The sequence below is a fragment of the Acyrthosiphon pisum genome, chromosome X, assembly GCF_005508785.2.
Source record: "Acyrthosiphon pisum isolate AL4f chromosome X, pea_aphid_22Mar2018_4r6ur, whole genome shotgun sequence".
Classification (NCBI taxonomy): Eukaryota; Metazoa; Arthropoda; class Insecta; order Hemiptera; family Aphididae; genus Acyrthosiphon; species Acyrthosiphon pisum.
Window position 1 is genome coordinate 3,688,376 of NC_042493.1, and position 22,297 is coordinate 3,710,672.

The 22,297-nt window shown below is 29.0% G+C and overlaps 1 protein-coding gene and 2 non-coding genes across 3 annotated transcripts in view; all 3 read left to right on the forward strand.

Annotated features, from left to right (window-relative positions):
- Positions 1 to 22,297, forward strand: part of LOC100162711 — a 76,762-nt gene that overhangs the window by 49,088 nt on the left and 5,377 nt on the right. Inside the window, exons 2-4 of the mRNA XM_001948456.5 lie at positions 16,715 to 16,816; positions 17,541 to 17,644; positions 17,708 to 17,865. Of these exons, the coding sequence (XP_001948491.2) occupies positions 16,715 to 16,816; positions 17,541 to 17,644; positions 17,708 to 17,865 (364 nt within the window). The remainder of the gene's footprint in view (positions 1 to 16,714; positions 16,817 to 17,540; positions 17,645 to 17,707; positions 17,866 to 22,297) is intronic.
- Positions 10,654 to 10,725, forward strand: TRNAH-GUG. Its single transcript has one exon. It is a non-coding gene; the product is annotated as a tRNA-His (tRNA).
- Positions 15,554 to 15,625, forward strand: TRNAH-GUG. Its single transcript has one exon. It is a non-coding gene; the product is annotated as a tRNA-His (tRNA).

Consider the following 22,297-nt stretch of genomic DNA (forward strand, 5'->3'; position numbering starts at 1 on the left):
TTTAATTTGAAAAATATTTTGTAGTTAAAAATTTATAAAAATGTTCAATTTTGTATCTAAGAATTAAAAATTTAAAACAAGATTCCACGTAAGTAATTAATTCTGTTAACAAAAAATCTAAAAAATACATTTACACAGTTTATTTTTATAGCAATTTTAAGTACAAATTTGGACGAAATTACATATTAAAAACCTAGGATAACTATTTTAGTTATTTTGTTGTGATTGTATAATATTATTCGTGGGTACTTGAAACTTCTAAAGTATACTATTATATATCTATGATTTTACCACGGTTTTTTGTTGATGTATAACGCGTTATAACTTATAAGTACCTAATAGATATTATGATATGATTAATTTGGAATTTATTATAGGTACCTATTATAGGTCAATTTTTTTTTAATACCATAGATAAGTATATATATGTCTAATACATAGACTGATATACCGTCTCCGCTCGGAATCGTTTTTCTTATACAGTGATATTATATCATTGAATTCAAATTTAATACTGTCCATTATACAGTGACCCACTTCTAACCTACTGTACAGCAGAGCGACATCCACTTACCCACCTTTTTTCATATTTATATTGTGTTAATATTTTTGATCTGTGTTATTCCTGTACTAATCCCTAATTAAAAATTTAGCCCGTGAAGTCTCGATCGGAATGTAAGCGTGTACCTATCCATTAATTTACGTATTTTAGATTTTAGGGCTTAGGCAATTAGGCATATCATATATATTTTTATATAGGTAGGTACCTGCTGTTCTATATCCATTGAAAACAAATCTAAAAAAATCGTGACGTTTCGGGTGGTACTTATATTATTAATATTATTAAAAACTCAACGGCCACCATGAAACCAAACGCGAGCGTGTGTGATGCATGTTTATTCGTATTGTCAAAAATGAAAAATGAAAAATATTATGTGTGTGCGAAGTATGCCGTATGCCTCTACAATTATTATTGTTACATATTATTATTATTATTATGCACACTAACCATGTACATATATTGTATGAACACAAAATGGAAATGCGTTTAAGAACTCACACTCATTCATTTCACCCTGCGCTTCATGTGTATATATTATATTAAATATAACGCTACACACACACTCGTACACACAGACGACTGAATAGTTATTACGCGTTCAAAAATGTGTGTGTGTGTTCACGTATTACAAGACGCGTACCTAATAGAAGGGTTCCAAAGTCTCGACCTTATACGGAGTGAAGGCGTGTAAAGTGAGTCACACGACTGCAGTATGCGTCCACCACTATAATATGTGTCCCGCCGACGTGAACTCACATAAATGGAATTATTATATATGTATACACAATAATATTATATTATATTGTGTTACGTCTTCGTTCGTCGTCGTCAGACCATTATTTATTTTACACTTTTTTTTCCACTCTTCTAAAAACGATTCTTTTATTTGAGTCGGTTTTTTCGACGGTGTTCTCCGCGCGTACATGTACCTATATATGTAAATGCGATGACGACACGTCGACCTACACATCACACACGCGCACACCGTCTCAAGTGACAGCCTTCCCTCTCCGTTTTTTTTCGCTGTCGTAAGTACCTACGCCGAGAGGCGAGAAAAGTAAAAAATGCCCACAATACAATTAGTACTTATATGATCAAAAAAAAAAAAAAAAAAATGGGAAGAAAAACATTTGCGCGGAAACACGCGTCGCAGGATAGTCCACGAAAATCATAATTAGAGCTAGGATTTCTATATATTATTATGCATTAACATATTTTTATCCTTTAGTTAAAATAAATTGGTGTCTGCAGATATATGTCAATGATTCGGCTCATACTGAATAGAATATAGAACAATTTTTTTTGTTTATTTTCACATTTTTTAATCAAATAACGTATGTATAATTGCTTATTTTAAGTTTTTGAATATTCATTTGATAAAACTTTTGTAAATCACCGTATTTATTCCATGAACACCTGCAATTATTGTTTTATTCGTCGTGAATATATGTACCTACTAAATTTATGAACTGATATGGTTAGATACTTAAATCTAGTCTAAAAGACAAGATTTTATATTAACAGGTGCGTGTGTACTTATATGGTTGTTATGTGTTCATGAGTTAATTTAGTAACTGTTAGTACAACTTGTGTTTTCCGTATAGATACAAGATTTTATATTTTGAACATGACATTTAGTGTCATATTCATATATTTGCGATAATTTTTGTATAAAAAATATTTAATGATTGATTGAATTTGAAAGAATTTTGTATATTTTTAAAAATAAAATGCATATTTTACCATTTTATATTGCATATTATATATTCGTATCTCTAATAATAATATTATTGTAAGCCGGATGTCTAGTCAGTCTAGACAAGTGAAACTATAACATTAAGAATCCTATATATTATATTGAGTTACAAAAGTTAATTAATTTAACATTTTAACATAATACATATAAGATGTTTGAATAATAATAATAATCATCTAGTATTATTAATCCCTATAAATCATGATGCTTCTGACATTTTTAAAACTCTCTCTGTCAAAAAACTGACTCTTCACATAGTGCGCAGTGCGTATGTTTTGTTAACGTTTCCAGCAGAGCATCGCATAAAGAATAATTTCAGTTTCATGTAGTGTTATGACAATATAACCTACAGAATGCGAAAGCATGTTTGATGTTGTACAATATACACACGCTGTCTAATCATTAATCGAAATATATTTTTAAACGATTATAAAAAAAATTTATATCGAAGAATAATTATTATAATATTATATTTCGGTAATATTGTAACACCCATTTTGTGAATCATCGTATAATAATAATAGTAATTTAAAGTGCAGACGGTTATCATAATTTTATTATTTGTGGGAAAAAAGGCGATATTCAAATCATATACTTGCCCAGCTCATATACTTCTTATATTATTAGGTGGCTATAACTTATATAGATACTATCTAAGTGTGTTTCCGGTCACTCCATCGTTTTTTGACTATACATTTTATATTAATTGTTTCTGAAAACTATTCACTTACTCGAAAAATCTAATATTTTTTGTATTTACTGTACTTATATTATATTATGTTACAAGGGATTATTTTATACTCGTCCAATGAAACACCTACAGCCGATTAGTGGGCGTACTCGCAAATGTATTTTATATATAAAATGCATGTTCAAATTAATGAACTTACTATACAATTGTTTATTAAATATATTATAATTATATGTTAAAATAAGAATAGACATAAATATAATTTAAAACGAAACAAAGTTTTTAATGGAGAATATACAGCATAAAATAATTAAATTAGCCAGAAGCATGAAACGAAAAAAAGGAATTTTTCTTATTAAATAATTTGTGGCGCAAGTAAGAAAATGAAAACCGAAAAGGATATCATTTACGAAAGTAGCACACAGTAAATTATCATATATGGTTGTTGAAATGGCTAATGAGATTTCACAATGCGTATATATGTATTTAAATACTTAAACTTATTTACAGTACACTAAATCTATTGTTTACTCGGCAATCCGTATTCATACGTATGGCGTAAAACCGAAAATTGAATTATCGTAAAGTCCATAATGTCGTCATGATGTCCGTCCTGAGACGTTATATAATATTAATGTAGGTAGTAGGTACGTATAGTACCCAACTACAACGTGGGAATTTTAATTTTTTATTTACCGTTTAACTTTTTAATTCAATAATTTTAAATCATAAAAAAATTGATTAAACGTGAAAGTATAATAAATACGCAGCTTTCGATAATAATTGAAATTAGTTATATGAACTCAAAGTTACAATTGCCGTTTTTAAAACTTATACAATATACATACCATAATAGGGGAGGTCGTATATCCGTTAGGATAACCGTATAGGAGAATAAAGAATTATACAGACAATATTTAAAATAAGTATGAGACAAATGAGCTGAGAAAGTAAACATTCAGCAAAATAAAATTCTTACGTCGCCACCTATTTAAAAAAAAAAAAATTTTTTTAATATTTTTGAAACAGAGAGAAAGAGGTAATGAGAAAATGTGTACATTTCATAGCATGCAGTTAGTGTGTTTTGTGTTTACAGTCAAGTTTACTGCAGGAACTAGGAAGTAAGAGTCCATAGGCTAATTTGCATTGTATTAAAAATGTTTGTTTACTATTAAAGTTAATTGTTCTACTTCTCTGTGTGCTTGGCATTGTTCTATGCGTATGGTAAACAAATATGAATTCGATACCTACATACACTGATTCCTGGACTATTCCGGGCCATTATCATGTTATCTAGTTCAGATATTGTTGTCGCGCTTTAGCTAAACTTTAGTTAAATAACTATTGATTCAATAGAGATTCTGAACCATTTATGATTTATTACCTACATTATAAGTGCAAGAGTGTATACGTGTACCTATAACTGTAGCTAGCGAATTTTATAAATACAAGATACCTACAAAATTTGTAACATACTAACATATTGTATTATAATTTATAAATGTAAATATCGTTGGCCTAAATCGCATAAGTCGTCACTCCATTTTTTTGGATTTCAGGATTATTAGGGCCAGTTGCACCGTCTCTGATTAAAGTTAACCGGACTTTAATCGGCCGAATTTGCCTGGTTAAATATCTGTTATCAGCTGATTAAGCTTAATTGAAGTTTAACCGTAGACGGTGCAACTGGCCCTTATATAGTGATTAAAATTAAGAAAAAAAACCACATCAAGGCCGTTTTTGAAATTGTATAATTTTACCCTCCATGAAATTGATGGTTAAAAATCGTCGTATCTCCAATGTAATGATTTTAGACCTAAAAAAATTTGTAATTTTGGACATACGCCCTTTGTGATTTAGACCGACGATATGTAATTCTAACCTAACCAATATCCAATTGAATCGTTCAAAATGTGAATTATAAAGTTGTTCTACTATTCGAGTAATATTAATGTCAACACCACAAAATAGGTATATAGGACATATAGGTACAATCGATACTTACTCAAAATAACTAAAATCATGATATTTTAGAACCTTGGGATACGTGATAACGAGACACGATTGTCGTTATATATATGTCAATAATATGTTATTAACTTTTAACTGAGATTCTAAAAAAATAATATGAAATTGGTCGAGCAATGTACCGAATACAATTTTTTTTTTGTCTGTACAGTTACACTATAATACTGGTAAATGTTCACTACTTTTTATTTATTGTTTTCTTACAGCTTCCGTTGAGTTTTCTTCAAACTGATGATAACTTACTTTTCTCCATTATTCAATCAGAAACGTTATTACTAATTATCAATTTCTGAACATTTGTCGTTACCTGCAACCAGCCTATACATATATAATATACAATGTTATACTATTTATAAGTACTTACATTAACTAATACCTATAGTAGGCTCACGCCTAACAAATACTAATTAATTTGTATATCCATTGTATACCTATAATTTGAAGTACGATAACTCATCCGGAATCACACACTTGTACACACACGGGACAAAGAGAAAGCACAAATGTGTAATAATATAATATAATATCATCATATTGTAATGTGCAGACTGCAGACATTGTAATAAAATAATATTATAATAGCAGTCAATACTCAATAATAGAAAAAATGTCATCAAATTAAATATTTGGGATATTATAATTAGCTAAGTGTTTTTATAGCTTACTTGAACTTAAAATCACAACATTTGTATTCTTGTAACTATAGGTGCCTATAGTGCCTACCTCTTAAGTCCTAATAATGTAGGCACCAATGGTATTATATTTTCGTGATAAGTGATAACTACAAATAAATGCGTTTACGCGTTTATAAAATTGTAAAATAAAGTTTTCCATAATATTCTTAGTCGGGTTGCATGAAAAATTGATTAATTTAATCGTTCAATAAAAATGAATGGATCAATCATGGACCATTAAAACATGTTTGAGTGGCTTATAGATTACTATTGAATCATTACATGATTAGTGATTATTCATGCACTCGGTATTAGTATAGTAAATTTTTAACGAAAAAAATGATAACTACAGTTTAATTTTTTAAGAACTTTCCTATTATTGTTGATCTTAGATTAAACTTTTTACAAACATAATATTTTTACAGTCAACACTCCAACCTTATTATTTGTTCACAATACAAAATACCTTGACTTTAAATATACCTAAGTACCTAACTTTTATTTGTATCGAGTGAATGCTAAAGATAGTAAGTTTGACATTAAGCTAGTTTTGGGAATACCTTTACAATTAAACCGTTATAATAGTGGAATTGCAATTGGTACCTACGTACCCACTTGCAAGACTACACACATATTTTATGATCTTTAAAAAATTATTGACGTGTTGTATTTACTTAACCGTAAAGTTCCTCGCTCTCTTGCTTACATTAATTAGTTTCAAAATATGTTTGAATAAGTTTGTGAACGAGTTATAGTCTAGAAGATGTTTTAATATAACGGTTAATCATTTTGAGATTTGCAGTTTAGATCGAATACCTATAAAAAAAAATGTTTCAAAGCTGTGAAATGATTCGATACCGATCTTAAGGGGTTCGCCGTAGGTGATTTGTCAAGAGCTTGCGTGTAAATTTGTGTGTGAAAGGCACTCTCTGTTGCGAGATAAACAAATATTATTTATTTATTTATTTGTTTTTAATAGTATCAATATTTGGCCAATTATACAACAACCGATACACCACAACAGCTGGAAGGACAATAGATAATATTATATTGTATGATTTGAAATCATGATTGATAACATATTGTAAAAAAATATAAATTTAATATATTTTATATTATACACAGTTTAATATTTCTACATAGTTGATAAGTATATAAGTTTAATTTTGACGGATTAATGGAAGCCAAATTATCAATAGGTACTATTAAATTAGTGATGCCGTCACACACCCTACCGCACTCCGCCCTAAATGACCCTCTCGGCTATAGGTTATATGATCTTAAAATAATTGCAGTATAATAATAATATTTCCATACACATATTCCCTATTATTATTCATGCTGGTGACTTACAACTATAGAAAAAACATTTTCATTTTCACCTCGTATATTTCGGCATGTCTTAATATCCAGTTAATAGTTATTTAATACTTAGGTTACATATATAATCAAAATAATACGTACCTATAGTTATGCTTGTAGTTTCTCACAACGAATCTAACGTATTGGCGGTTGGTGACTGTTATTATTATTCAATAAATACAGGAAGCAATTATACTTATCTAAAATTATTCAATATTCATCGTTTAGGTACTATATACGAAATTGCCGATGTGCAGTAGTAAAGATGTAATATACGAGTATAATATATTATGCATTACCTAGATATTATAATCGTGCAAAATATGAGTACCTATACCTATCAATTTTAATTTAAAACTTCTGTCTTTCATTTCTCGTTGATTTAATTATATCAATTTGATAAATAAACAGAAATAAATGTAATTAATATAAATTGTACATAGCAATTTAATGTGCATCGGAAACGCCCTCACCGATGTAAAAAATTTGGACCTTGTAGAATCTTTTTTTTATAGAAATATCAACATTGTGTTTAAAATAGACTTCAAACAATGCAAGTAGATAGGTGTTAGGAAGAACCAACTATACAATATATAGTTTTAACTACCTACCTCCAAGTAACAGCACAAAGTTTAAATTTAGAATTATGGTTAGCAAATATAGGGAAAAGATTTAACTTATGTCACCCCTTCAAGTGTGCAGGAATAGTACCTAGGTACCTAATAAGTAATAATATCAATAAATTACGTTTTTACTCTGCAGGCTCATCGGCGTTTTAAAAACCACAACACGTTTATAAAAACAATGACCACTATTATTATTATTTTTATTATATAATATGGAAAAAGACATTATACTATAATGTATAGCCACCAATTGTTATATTGACTCCGGATATCCGGATATAAACAGTCCCGCAATCATAAGTTTTTTTTTCGTATGCATATTATTATAATAATATTGTGTTGATATTGTCTAAATGACTGTATAATAAGTAATAACGAGTCACACCGATCCACCCCCCTCAAACTAGTTGTTATTCTCTGTATAAGTATTAATATTATATTTTTCTTCCTACCCAGGATTATCCACGGTTTGGGTTACCCGACTTATTTTTGTCATTCATAAGACCCGTTGTCTTCGCCGTCGGTGGTATTTTGGGTCGTTCAACTATATTATTCGATATTATAAATTATTGTAGTACGCCCTGTTGATAGTAAATACATTTTTGTCACGGAAATTTGGGGGATCGTGTCTTTTTTTCTTTGACTGAAAAAAAAATACTATAATAATTTGATATTTAATTCTGTAACAAAAATATAGATATGTACATGCGTATATCAGAAACTGTAGGTAAATTTTGATTAGGGTCCTTGTAAATGTGTACAATTATTAACTTTTTGACATTTGACAATTCATAGATATTTAATATGAAGCAAACTGTATATAACGCATAAAGTATTGAAGTTCCTATTATAGGTAATTGTTGACATTTAACTATTTATGAATGTGTCGAAAATTATTATGATCTTGGAATACTTAAGTATTTAATAATTTTTAGCCATTATTAAAACAAAATACCTATAATACTATAGAGTACCACCTATATTTTTAATCCTTTTTGACTTTCGTATTTCTACAGAATATCACTAATTTATTAATATTACGACAGCTAATATAATATATTATGTTGGCAAAGAAACTATATGTGTACTTAACTATTTCATATAGTAACTATTTTGTTTTCGAATATCATTTTTTTCTGGAAAATCTGCTCACAATAAGCAATGGTTGATCAAATTTTTCATACAACTTTTATAATACATATTATTATACTTTTTCATACCCTTTTCATACTATTGGAATTTGAACATAAACAGAAGTTGAAAAAACAACTTTTTTAGTGAACTAGGTACAACATTACGGCGTACAACCTCTTTTTTTTTTTTAAATCTTTAGGATTTTTTAGGTAATCCAGTTAGGAATCGTTCAATTCAATTATTTATCATCAATGATAATAACACATAATAGGTGAACCCACTGGCTTGATCCGAGTTGAGCGAAGCGAGACGAGTGCCTATTACCCATTCACTATATCCTGTACATAGCTACATTATTATTATTATTTTTTAATTTGATATTGTTATTCATGAAATTTGTACAAGAACATTTTATAAAACCTAATTAGCCATTCGATACAGAAGAAAATATAGCTGTACATCACGGTCTTACCTAAAACTATTACCTAAATATAGGTCTTTAACTTGGTGTGATAAATACTTAGTTTTTACTTAAAATAATTGTAAAAATACATGCGTAGTTATATCGTAAGGCATTATGTAAGACATTCATAAAACTTTTTATAGGTACCAAACTATAAATTTGTTGATAAATCATTAAATTTTAATTTTAACCATATAACATAATATCATTAAGTAAAAAATTAATATTATAATCTTAGTGTTAGGTATTTAAGAAATCTGTGTAGGAATCTAGCCAATACAAATTGAGTGAGACATCTTAATCTAACAATGTCAAGTAGATTACAATTAAGACACTATGGTATCCATAGCCTATATAATTATTTATAACCTTATAAGCATTCAATAATCAATATAATATATGCAAATTTAAACATCACATAGGAGTATCAATTACTGCTTGGGCTAGAATAGTTCACACGATTCTCATTTCTCAACCACGTCCGTTTAATTAAAAAATAAAGACATTCCCGTGTGTGACCAACGCAGCGGACAATCGGACACATCGGTACATCACCCAGGAATGTCCCAAATATCTACCTCAGCCTCGATAGTAATCTTGAACGAATCCTCCGCGTTAGAACGAGTTCTAGGCGAAATAAACACAATTAAAATAACATCAACACGCATGCTTCGTTAATTCAAGACAAGAAACCAAAGCCTTGATATCGTGAACATCCTTTGGAAGGTAGATTTAACCTAACCAATCGTGTTTCAGTATATACTCGTAGAAAACAAGTCTGTTTTAATTATTTATCTTTAGTAGGTATGACTTGTACCACTTAATCATAATGATCATAAAATAATTAAAATCTGGACAACTAACCGGAGATGTTTGCTACAACACTATCTGAAAAATAATTAATTTTTAAAAATAAAAGATTTACACAAAATATTAAAGCTCTGCGAAACCTGGAAATTCTCATGCCACTGTTTCTGGATAAATCTAAAATCCTAATTAGATTCCAAATCAGTCATCGATTCATCGGTTGCAAGTATGCAACAAAAAATAACGCAATGTGAGGACTAAGATAACAACTCATCAATAAAAATATATAATATAAGGCACACACGATGAAACTATATTAGTACCTATAGTATATAGTACATATAATACTTTAGGTCACGGTAATTACCGTGAGCAACCGCGGTACAGTGGACAACAACGCGCGAGCGTCCATCGGCCAACTGCCGACCAGCGACATCGGCCACACTGGGATCTAATACACTATAACTGATATTTTACTACTATCGATGCGAGAAATGTATAGTCATCGACGTACATTATATGGTCGGATTTTCCTTAGGTTTTCCACCGAGCCGTGATCGTCTAGTGGTTAGGACCTTGCGTTGTGGCCGCAATAACCCAGGTTCGAATCCTGGTCACGGCACAAAACATTTTTGCAGAAAATCACGGAAAACCGGCAAGAGAAAGCCGTGGTCCACCAGAGATCTTGCGGTGGAAACAACAATAACGCAACCTGAGCAACGGCATATAATCGGTGGCGGCGGTGTGCGTATTCCACTTGCCGCCGACGCAACGAAGTGGCGGTAGTAGTTGTACACAGGCATGAAAAAATTGCAATACGTATTTTTATTTTAATATTTTAGATGATGAATAATTATTTTTTTAGATTCTAAGAGGATAAAGGAATGTATTGGTTTTATAAAAATGTGTATGTCTTTTTTATTTGCCTATTTTTTATTTCCTCATAATAATTTATCTATAGTACTAAGACTTTACGACTATACAGTCTGCATATACATAATATATAGGTGTGTCTTTTTAAGAATTTTTGGGAATAACAATTTTTTCTATTTTCGAATATACCTAATATATCGTAATTATATATATTATTATTGTGAAATATATCCATATGTAGGTAGGTCGTTAAACTGTTTGTATTCAATTTTTTTACATATACAATCTCGTCTTGCATCGAATTATGAAAAGTGCTGCCTATACGGCTATACCTATAACCATACGTATAGTATGATTATTGACTGCCTAGTATTTAATCTGATAGTCATATTTAAATATTCGATTTGTATGACTATTATCTACATAGATAGTTGGTATATGCCACAGGAATTAATACAGGACACTCCTTATGGAATACAAAATCTTATTATTTAAAAATATGATCCTTTATAGTTTATACTTAAGAGTTAAAAAATCAGAAGCCAAGTCTTATTAGTATAGGTAAAATAAAGTTTCAAGTTAAATAAAAATATACTAAAATTGTTCGGTTAATTCAAAATGTTATAATAAAAATAACTGATCTTAAATAATAAGTTCCATTTTTACACTTTGTTGAGTGAAAAAATCTCATTAAAACATTTCTATGTGATATCTTTTTGGAAATTATTTCATGTTTATATAAAAATACCAATAACAACAATCTGTGAGAATTAAAGTCTCTTAAAAAATTCCTGAATTAAAATTAAATCAATAAAACTAATTTTGTTAGTTTCGAAATTTATTTCTCAACTATTTTCTTTACCCAGCCTTTAAGTCTTACCTAGGAAAACTTCTGTGATAATCGAATTATCTGAAGTAACTAGGTAAAAAAATAAAAACTTTCCGTCTAAAAAATAACATCGTACAAAAAAAAACCATTGTAAACCAAAACATTCCATGCTCCACTTACAGAATCTAAAATAAAGGCATGTTAAAACAATTTGTATAAGAGTTCGGAGTTCCTAACAGAGATAATACGCCTTGTTCATTTTTAATTAGTAACTGGTATACTGCTTTGTGTCGCCGTAAATAGGAATGCAATTGTTATAAAAAAAAATAATATTCACAGTACAATGAATTGAGATAGCATGTTTATAAAATATAAATAAATGGTTATAAACGTTATAATTTTCATGTTATATTATTATTATGTGTTATAAGGATAATATCAATAACATTATACACTGTTATAGTATATTATCATATCTACGTTATAACGTGTAAAATGTTTTCATTGTTCTTAGTTCTTATACCAACCGGGTGCTATTAACCAATTATCCTATCATATTTTAAAGCACCTCCATTTAATACCGACTACATTTTTCACTTAAAAAGATGTACACTAAATTGCATCATTACATTATACATACATTTTAACGCATTATTTTGCATATCATCCCGTACATTTTGTCATTTTGAAGTGCATACCTGTATAAATATATTGCTGAGAGTTCACAGACCTCATTTATTACGACTCGTTCGTTGTAATTTCTAAAAAATATATATATTAAAAATAATGATAAATATGTGCAATGCGTGTGAAGTACCAAAGTGTATATGATATTAACATAGGTGACAGCTGACGGTAATATAATTTATATTTATACCTACTTATTTTGAAATTTTATGATGAGTTTAGTTATAGTACTCAATACTAAACCATTTTCCATTTTTTTTTTTTAATTACTATTTTTATGATGATGTTTAATATAGTATTCGGTGATTGATTATTGAGTAAAATACAAATTTATTTATTTTTACTTTCAAAACATCGTTGATTTTTTTTAAGCTGACAAATAACCATTTAATTTTGATCATGTTATTTTAATAATGTTATAATTATAAATTTGATTACGTCGAGGCCTATTCAAAACACAATCTATTCGACAAATATATTATCCACAATCGTGTTCCCATTAAAAGGTCAATTGTAGGTACGCAATCGGGTTCTATCCTTTTATTCACTACCTACTATTAGTGCATATTATCATACGCAATATTCAAATTTTTAAAAAATTACGAGCACTATCGAAATTGTTATGCCTAACCACACAAAAATATGTATAATCATATGTTTAACCTATGCTTATTTAATATAAATATAACTGAATAATACCGGTTTCTTGTGAGTTTTGATTTATGTATAATATTACCATATGTACACTTATTATAATATACGGCCCAAACAGCAATAAGTAGCAATACCAGCTGCCTGCAAAAGTCCGGGTAATAAATATTTTATATACCTACTTAATATATTATAAGTATAACAATAAAATCAACAGTTTTGATAGGTAGGTACCATATTATTATTATATCCATACAGGTAGGCGTAGGCTGCAGTTACCGATAAAGTGGTCGAAGAAATGATCATAAATTTGCAAGGTATCTATTTCCATAAATTGTTTGTACGTTTGGCCTAACCGTCCTGTCCGAAGCTATCAACTAAATTGCACACGCCATGTCCCTTGATGAAAATATGTGTATGTCCGTCGATCATAATGATATTGTATAGGTATAATGATAATTGATATTATATACAATATACAAGTTATATGCTTAAATTAACATTATAATATATTTCTCCGGTCTTCACTCGTCAAATGATGGTTTGCACAAATTACTAAAAAATTATCCAGGTACAATTAACCATGTATTTTATTTAGTCAATTATTTGACTATTAACATATTTACCTCGGAGGCTCGAAGTGTGGAAAATATCATAATTTATACCTATCATTATACAATAAGTTTATTTTTAACTAGCTACCCGATCTTCCATCGGAAGAAATTATTTTTTTATAATTTAATTTAAAAACATATTACTATTTTTTGGCCATACAAATAATATAATATAATTACATATATTGTAGTTATTTTTATTGCTAATTTCTGAAAATTATATATCCTATATTTTGAATTCAACCACTGGAGTGGTACATTTTTTGTTCAATGAATAGTATATATTTCCAATAGAAAAATGCAAGTGCAAACAAATAAATAAATAATAATTAATAATAATAATAATAATAATATTAACAAAAATAAATAAACAAACAAACCGGTTTCCATCATCTCCAAAATCAAGTTAGATTCTTATATATATAGATAGATAACGAACGACGATATAAATTACTATAAAATATAAACTGAACAAATCTACTTTACCAATAACACCTTTTTTTCTTCAAAATATCTGTTAGTTATAATACGCTGAATTCAATAATGATTGAAATATGTGAGGAAACTTACCGTATAATAATTATGGCTTTGTGAAATTTTTCAACATGAATTTACTGCAAGTCCGTATTTTTAAGGTCTATCTTCTATTATTATTTATTGAGCCGTATCTCGACAACTATCAAAATAATTTAATTATTGTATCCATTATATGCTAATGCTATAAAAATAGGTGAATAGCATAATATGTAGATTTATCATCAATGATAAATATAAGATTAATGTATTTTTTATTAATATTTAATATTAATTAACACATATTATGATTAAATAATTAATATAAGATAAATTATGCTAATGTATACCTAATTGTATAATTTATTACAACTTACAAAATCGTCATCCAAATGCAAAAATATATATTTAATTAAGTTGTTATTGCAAATATTATAGTTACAGTACCTGGTAATAAGTAATAAGTGATTACCAATGGGTTACGTATAATATTTCATCGTCTTTCAATAATTATCGATTTTTTTTTTTTATTTACATAATTTGGATGATATTATAGGTAGTTATAACAGCAGGTGAATGCCACTTAATTGGTAACCTAATACTAGTAATACCTACTTAAGAGCTAAGTACTTGAATAATGAATAATAATAAAAGTTAAAACTGACATAATGAATATTTTATAATATTATATTATACCTATCGTTCATGATTTGTTGAATTCCAGTTTCACGGGATGATAATTATTATTATTATTATTATTATTATTTCACGACAAGGCCGATAATTAATGATAACGATGACGTAAACAATAAATATATTATAAATTGTTCTTAAGCCTTAGCATAAAATATTAGTAAGTAATTATAACAATGAATAAACATATTTTCTATAAATTATTTGATGACAATAGGTGCCAACTAAAATAAGCACCCTTACATTACATTGTGACCGTATTCCGTGTGTGTAGTCCGGACCGTGTAGTCCATGTTTAAAATTGTCTTGTTATTCGCCAAGTCAAATAATAATTTATTATAACATTGTTTGGGTAACACTACAGCCATAATAACCACCCAGACCACGGTGGCATAGTTCAATATTTTCAACTATTTCGGTACCTACCTATATTGTGCGGTAACGGGTTAACCACGCACGGTGTAACAATAATAATAATAACATAATATACCAATTATTAATACAGTGCAGTTTATCCGCCGACGTATCACGTATGACAACGTTCTGTCGCTCTCCTTATATATGCCAACTATGGGGATAATTTCCACCCGGCCGTGATCGTCTAGTGGTTAGGACCTTGCGTTGTGGCCGCAATAACCCAGGTTCGAATCCTGGTCACGGCACAAAATCTTTTTGCACAAATATCTCGGAAAAACGATCGGAAAATTATCTCGACATGTGTAACCCCGCGCGCGCAGCACCGTCTTCGTCGCCGTCACCATTAATGTTGCGTTACGGTTTTCCGACGGTCACGCCGCTTGTTTTCACGTAGTATACCTTACCACCACCGTATCGCTGGAATAGCAATCGTATTATCTTAAATTATTTTAACAGATTGATAACAATTTGAATAAATGATTTTTTTTTTTACAATTTCTAATTAGCGCGTAGGTAAGATGTAAGATGTTATAATTATTATTATTATTATTTCCCGACCACTGCGGAAGACTTGCTCGGTAGAGAAGAATGTATATAAATACCTACATTATACAATTTATATATAATATAAGTATACACCGTAAGGCGTACACTCGATCTCGTGATAAATAAAACTACCTATAAGTATAATCATCGTCTAAATCGTGATAGATATAATTATCTCAATTCATGTTATAAATAAATAATTGTATAAAGATAGTTGTTAATTTGTTATTATAAATTGTAATTTTGTAATAGAATTCAAATATCCGATAGGCTCGTAAATTATAATAAAACACTATAGTTGTTGTTTCTCACACATTTTGAAATTTTAATATTTATGTATTTTATTTTTATAATATCGAGCCAAAAAGGTAAAATTATAGTTAATTTAATTTAATCAAAAACTGTATACATTTAAATAGCTTATATAAATCTGTAAAAAAACTTACCAATAGGTAATCAATATAATCTAATAATTAGCTTCCGATGTTTCAATAAAAAACTATAAAAATTCAAAGCGCTGCAAAATGTTGTAGGTGCCTATAATTGAATATTTAATAGGAACATTCAATAAAAAATCACACCGGTACGTTGTCTCCGTGTCTTACAAAGTTACAAACGCACAACAGAAAATTTGCGTTCAGCAGATCCATTTTGTGTAGTATACCTATAAAATTAAAATCTTCTAACATATTTAAATATTATGTTTTATCTTATCCTTTTTATGATTTTTTACGTTAATGAAAATAGGTTTATAAAAACTAAAAAAAAAATTTAATTTTTTGTTTCAGTTCAATACAAAGTGAATTGTGACAATGACTACATGACCATCGATGTTAAGAAAACCGATGACATTAAAAGCATTTATTTGAACCAAATGAAATTTTATCCAGGTAATATATAATTATTATTAATTTATTACTTAAAGTTGAAGTTGAACGGTTTTATAGGTACCATAATCTTAATATTATGTTTGATATTTAAAAATAATAAAAAAAAAATGTTAATTATATAATATGCCATAATATAGTACTTACTTAAGTACCATAGTACCTAAGTAAAAAATTGTCAACCAATGGACCAGATGCTGAGGCTTTTATTAATAATAATAATATATGTATATTGTATAGGTACCTAGTATATTTAGTAGGTACCTAATAAAAAATCCAGTTTTATTTAATTATTTGTTTCGAGGTACTATTATAACTTATAAGGATAATATTATGTTTTAAAATATATTATTAATATTTAAAGATACTTTTTAATATTTATTATCTACATTATCTTATTGGCGAATAGCATTATGTACGCTAAATGGTATAGATCGCCCATGTATATGAATTTATTTATGGAACATGAGGTAGATGCACAAGAAGTCATTATATAATATGAATTATGATGAATTGCAATTATAATGCAGTAGTAGATATTATAGTTTAATATAAATAAACGTTTTTTAAGAATAGCGAAAGATAATATTATTTGCTTTGTGACGGTTGCAGCGAACCGTAGGAAGCATTTTTTTTAGAAAATGTGATAATGCAGTATATAATACAATATCTACTTTTTACACAATTTTTTAAACTTCATTCTTCAATTTTTTTTTATTACAATCAGAGCTCGCCTGCCAACCGGTTTTCGAAAAAAACCTCATTCAGTTCAAATTGTCTCTACAAGACGTGTTCAAATGCGGACTGACCAAAGTGACCAATCAAGGAACCGTAAGGGTTTGGAAATTTTTTTTAGTTTTTCGAAAATTCTACATGGAACACTTATGAATTTAGGGTACAGTCACGTACTATCATCAGATAGTCATAGAGAAGGACGGTGGTAAAAACTACGAGCACAAGTCTTTCGTAAATGTGAAGTGCTGGTTTTCCGGAAACAAAAATCACACAGTGGCCAAGAGGAATGTGCTACCTGCCGGATTCCAAGAGCCAGAGTAAGTTTATTGCTGTATGTTTGCGCGTATAAGTTTAGGGTTCGGCTGTATCTAAACAATAAAATATTGACTAATTTCAAAACATTAAATAAGATTATACTTACCTATAAACATAATATTATTATGACTAATTTTAATTTTTGAAAATTGGCCGGAATGTATAATAATAAATGTTAGGCATGTTAGGAAATACATACCTAGGCCATGAAGTAAAATGAAAAACTATTTTTATTTCACTACACTGGCATTTTGATAAACGGATTAACGTATGATTTCCCAAATACGATTTCACAAAAATGTTAGCAAATATTGTTTATATTCTACTAGCTGATCCTGCAAACTTCGATGTCCATAAAATATGACAACTCTTTAAAAAATTGTAATTGTTTAACTACTTTTGGGTGTAACTCGCTGCAGTAAGTGCAACTCAGCCACCTGGTTGGCAATCCGACTACGTCGGATCGTGGACAATGTGTGACAGCATATAGGTAGGTACAGAGTAGGCACGTCGCGCGCCGATGAGAGGCTATTAGTGCTACTCAGCACCCTTAGTAGCCAATGTGCGAATATTCGGTTTGTTACATGCTTAATCAATTCATTTATGGCAACCAATAAATAAAAAAAAATACTAATATATACTAATTATTTCTCCTATAACCAATAATAAAATAGTAAAAAATTTGCTTCGTGAATCTCAAAATACCTGTTTGAGCCACTATCCGGGTTGGACCTACCGGGTCCAATATTGTGAATCTAAATCATCCAGGGAACCACACAAACTCACACAATAAATAGATATAAATTATTTTCGTCCACTCAATTAATTTTTCCAAGACAAATTATATATTAAAACCTTCCCCATGACTCGACCGATCTATTAGTGAAAACCGTATTAAAATCCACATAGTAGGTACTTTTCGAGATATACGCGTACACACAAAAAAAAGGCTCCTATTTTATAATATATTGCAACATTTTTCATCGACGCTCCGCTCATATTGGTTATATTAATATTGTTATATTATAGCCTAAAATTTAAAAAGATGCTTTTTATCTTGTATTTTTTTAGACATATTATAAAGTTTGAGAATATGAATTTTGAAATGAGAGATCGATGTGGGCTGTAGAATATTTCCCCTTCTAGTAATTAAAAAAAAATTATGAAATTTGGTTGATTTTACAAGGGTGAGTGGGAAATTGGAATTTTTGAGGACAAAATGACATCGGCACCGAGCGCCTTAAGTAGGTACCTACCTATATGGTTATGTGCTATCAATACACATTAGATTCCAATATTTTATCAGTTGTAACTTGTAATTATAATACAATTATTATTATGTTGAAGTTTCACAAATATAATATAAAATCAATATTCCACAAATGAAGATCTATTAACTAATAGTCTTGAAACGAATTTAGAAAAAAATAATATTATATCACAACATTATTTTTTTTTTTTTGGTACGGTTTGTTTACGATTACGTTACCTAATACATGATCTGATCTAACCCAGCCGATTCGGCTCAAAACCACGAATACATAATAGTCTATAGTCTTATTAATATTGTATACTATAACGGTAATACCCACATAATAATAATATAGTCTTTCAAATCGTTTGTGGTGTGAAGATGTGGTCCAGTTTCAAAATAATTGTCAAAATACACAGTTGGTATATTATATCGCTAAGGCATGCAACTATATAGAGTGTCTACAATGATAATAAGGCAATTCTATTTAAACGATTCATTTCGCTGATTTACCACACGATCGCACGTGCCCGCTGACGTGTGTAATTTATTTGTTTATATCTAATATTACATTAATAGGTATATTGTATAGAGTATAGATAGTCAATCGAGCATATTATTATATTATTGTTCTCGAAGCGTATAATGTGGCTCACCGCTTACCCATGGGTTAGGTGCCTAGGCGTGTAGGTTGTTAGGAAAATTGTGAAAACTAGTATTTATATCCTTATTTGTAATCACTTAAAAATAACCCTTAAACATGTGGGCAATAAAAAGAGGGTCGAAAGATATATCGCACTTTTGGGATCATACAGAAATAGGTTTGGAAAATGTCCATGAATGTGTGGCTTGTACTTAATACACAATTAACGCATAAAGGATATTGATTTATTGCGTTTTATTCTCCGAGAACATAAGGGCTAAATAATAATTTTTTTTATAAACTACCTATGCACTATCTATGCACTTATTCGGGATCAAATATGCATAACCGTGTAATATATAAAACATAGTTTTAAATATAAACCTCGAGTACCTAATGAAAGGCATGAAACACATATATTATGTTGTGTATCAGTATGTATTGTTTTTAGCTCATATTGTTTGAAAATCCTAAAAGTCGCTGGCCCTATAAACTTGATAAATAATATGTTTATTAAAAATTAGTCAGTGAACCCAAACTACCTAATACTTATTGAGTATAATCGTATGAAATGATTCATTGTGTACAAAACAAAAATGTATCAATAAAAAATTGTCCCGGCGTCCTCTCCTTTAAGTCGCATTTAGGCTAATAAGTCCTTCAGAGCTTTGTTTTTATGCTCATTGTACCGCGTATATACCCGCCACGGGTCATTGCGGATCGTTACCAATATAATAATAATGAATTTATATATTTTATTATTGTACGTATCGTTCGGATATGCGGTAAAAATCAAAGTATATTATATAGGCAATACTATAATTGTCAATAGGTATAAATGTAAAATCAGTAATCACTATAATAGGTATATATAAGCTGCAATGTTGACAATACCGGTTTGATCTTTATCCTCCGGCAATATTAAATAGTTGTCTATATCAGCTTGTTTTCGATTTCATCGAGTGAAATAATATTATGTGTTGTTGAATAAGATAATATAAAGAAAGTACCTATATGTAACAAAAATATAACCACAGCAACAATTACTGTCCATCTGTGTTTTCATGTGGTGGAGTTGCGAGAGGGGTAATTCATTGTCTGTTGAATTGACAGTGTTCTATTTTAAAGTAAATGTGCCTGTTAACTTAAAAAATAATTGAAAATAATTGTGAAAGATGAGTTTTTAAGTATTTAAGCAGGTAGTTAAAATGTGTTTTTGGAACTTTCAGAAAATCGTGAAAAAACTGTCTTGTTTACGGCACAGTTATTTGAACGAAACAGATTATTTTTAGCTATATCGGCTTTAATATTATACCTTATACCTATAAATTTCAAGTTATAAAAAACAAATATTTAGCTCTTGTAAATTAAACCTATATCAATTATTTCAATTAAAAGTATTAATTCATATTTTACTAAACTTTAGAGGACCATAGTTAATAAACTAGCGAACCAAAACTGATGATTTGACTAAATTTTCAGAAAAAAAAAGCTCTACTAGAATCCATTAAAATAATAGTAGTTTATAATATATAGTATTTTCAATTTGGAAAAATAAAGTTGATTTTGCTATTGGTACACCTGCGTGTTTAAAAATGTTGAAATTGTTATAAAAAATTGCCTGTTAAAAATAGAGAAACACGTCTTTTTTTGTTTTAACGAAATTCTATGTCATCGACCCAGAATCGTTCAAACCCCCACGTACAATGACATAAGATACGATACACCATAGTTCTGTCGTTCTGGTATTTTATTGTAATTATTATAATATTAATTATTATTATGATTTCAAAGTTTTAATCACCTGAATTACCTATTTTAGAAAACCAACGTTATATTATTACTATCAAAATTCGAAAGCAAGTTATATTCTTTGAAGGCTTTTACTTTTAAGTTGTCAACTTTTTTTAGAGAAATCAGATATTGTGTTTAACTATGTTTCTTTAACTATTGTACCTATTGCGGACTGCGGTACCTATTATTACGGAAATTATTGCTATTGTTCTATAATAGTAAATAGTTTATACTATATATAAAGGTAGCAGTATAGCTATTATTACATTATATTATAAACTTACCTAATATATGGTTGAATATCCTCAACCTTAGTATTAAGGCACCCGGTGCCGATGTAATTTTGTACACAAAAATATGCTCTACGGGAATAATAATCCTGTTTATAATAATCCAACCCGGGGAGGTTCTCATACAGCTATTTTGAGATTATTTTTATTATTATTATTATTTTTTTTTTTATTAATTGATGCTGTTGGTTTTAATAATAATAATAATTATTATTATTAATGCGATAATCCTGGGCTGTGTATTTTAGTAAATAGGTACTGTTCCGATTTGAACGACGGTTTCGGTGGACCAATTTTTTGATACTGTAGAATTAAATTAAATTAAATTAAATTACATACGCACTACGCGGCGTCTGCGATCTACCGCAGGTTGCCCACCTGATAATATATACTTCTCGCATAATCACAAGTGAATCTCACGAACAACGCCGGTCGGGATGGCTATAGATTAAAAT